The sequence below is a fragment of the Sorghum bicolor genome, chromosome 7 (genome assembly GCF_000003195.3).
Source record: "Sorghum bicolor cultivar BTx623 chromosome 7, Sorghum_bicolor_NCBIv3, whole genome shotgun sequence".
NCBI lineage: Eukaryota > Viridiplantae > Streptophyta > Magnoliopsida > Poales > Poaceae > Sorghum > Sorghum bicolor.
The window spans coordinates 4,552,449-4,553,276 of record NC_012876.2 but is presented as its reverse complement, the minus strand read 5'-3'; the positions used below and the strand labels follow the sequence as shown (position 1 = coordinate 4,553,276).

General features: G+C 51.6%; 1 protein-coding gene across 1 annotated transcript; it reads right to left on the bottom strand.

Annotated features, from left to right (window-relative positions):
* Nucleotides 274-828, bottom strand: LOC8068752. Its single transcript, XM_002443840.2, has one exon. The coding sequence runs from the start codon at nt 752-754 to the stop codon at nt 497-499; it is 258 nt and encodes an 85-aa protein (XP_002443885.2). The 5' UTR covers nt 755-828; the 3' UTR covers nt 274-496.

The window sequence follows — 828 nt, the reverse complement described above, 5'->3', positions numbered from 1 at the left end:
ATGGCGTTGCACAGCGCACGTACGTGCTTGTGCTCACGTGGTTGCTGTTTTTTTTTCTTTTTGTTATAAAAAAAATTCCAACGCAAACAGATCTTACTATTATCTATTTTCTGTTTTCAAAGCCCAAAAATAAAAAATAAAAATCTATCGCCGGTCCAACAGTGGAGGAGCTGGAGAGTCCGTCAGCCCTGTCAGTGGCCCAAGAGATAGCTACAAGAGTCGATCGATTAAGCCCACTCAAGCTTAGGCCCATCATTGCAGCCAGCCTCGTGGTGATTCTCCAACTCACATATCGATCAGAGTTGCATTTTTTTTTTTGGTTTAGAAAAACATTTACAGAATTGCAGCATGACGAGCCAGCTGCAACATTCATTTTGTATTACAGTGTTATTCGACTTAGTTACACATAGATTTCACCAGCACGCTGAGATTACCGAAACCTAATTAACCCAGACACGGAACATGAAACGTCCCTAGCAGGTAGCAGCAGCAGCAGCTACTCGTCGTCGTCGTCGTCGTCGTCGTCCATGTCCACGCGCACCGCGGCGGCCTTCTTCTTGCTCCCGGCGGCGGCGGCGTCAGAACAAGTAGCGGGCTTCCCCTTCCTGCGGTAGGCCTCCTCGTAGCGCCTGGCGTCGTCGATGCCGCGCTCGGCGAGGCCTCGGATGTTGGGGACCCTGTAGTTTTGCGCCATGTACGCGCCCACCGCCGTGCCAAGCAGGAACGGGAACAGCCGCCGCACAAGGCAAAACATAGTTGCTACTCCTAGCTGAACTGAACTCGCCGGCACCGGCAGTGAGTGAGTGATGTGTGTCCGATGGCAGGAGG

Bases quoted from the DNA above. Each gene is read 5' to 3' on its own strand.
- LOC8068752 (XM_002443840.2), bottom strand. From the start codon at position 754: ATGTTTTGCCTTGTGCGGCGGCTGTTCCCGTTCCTGCTTGGCACGGCG.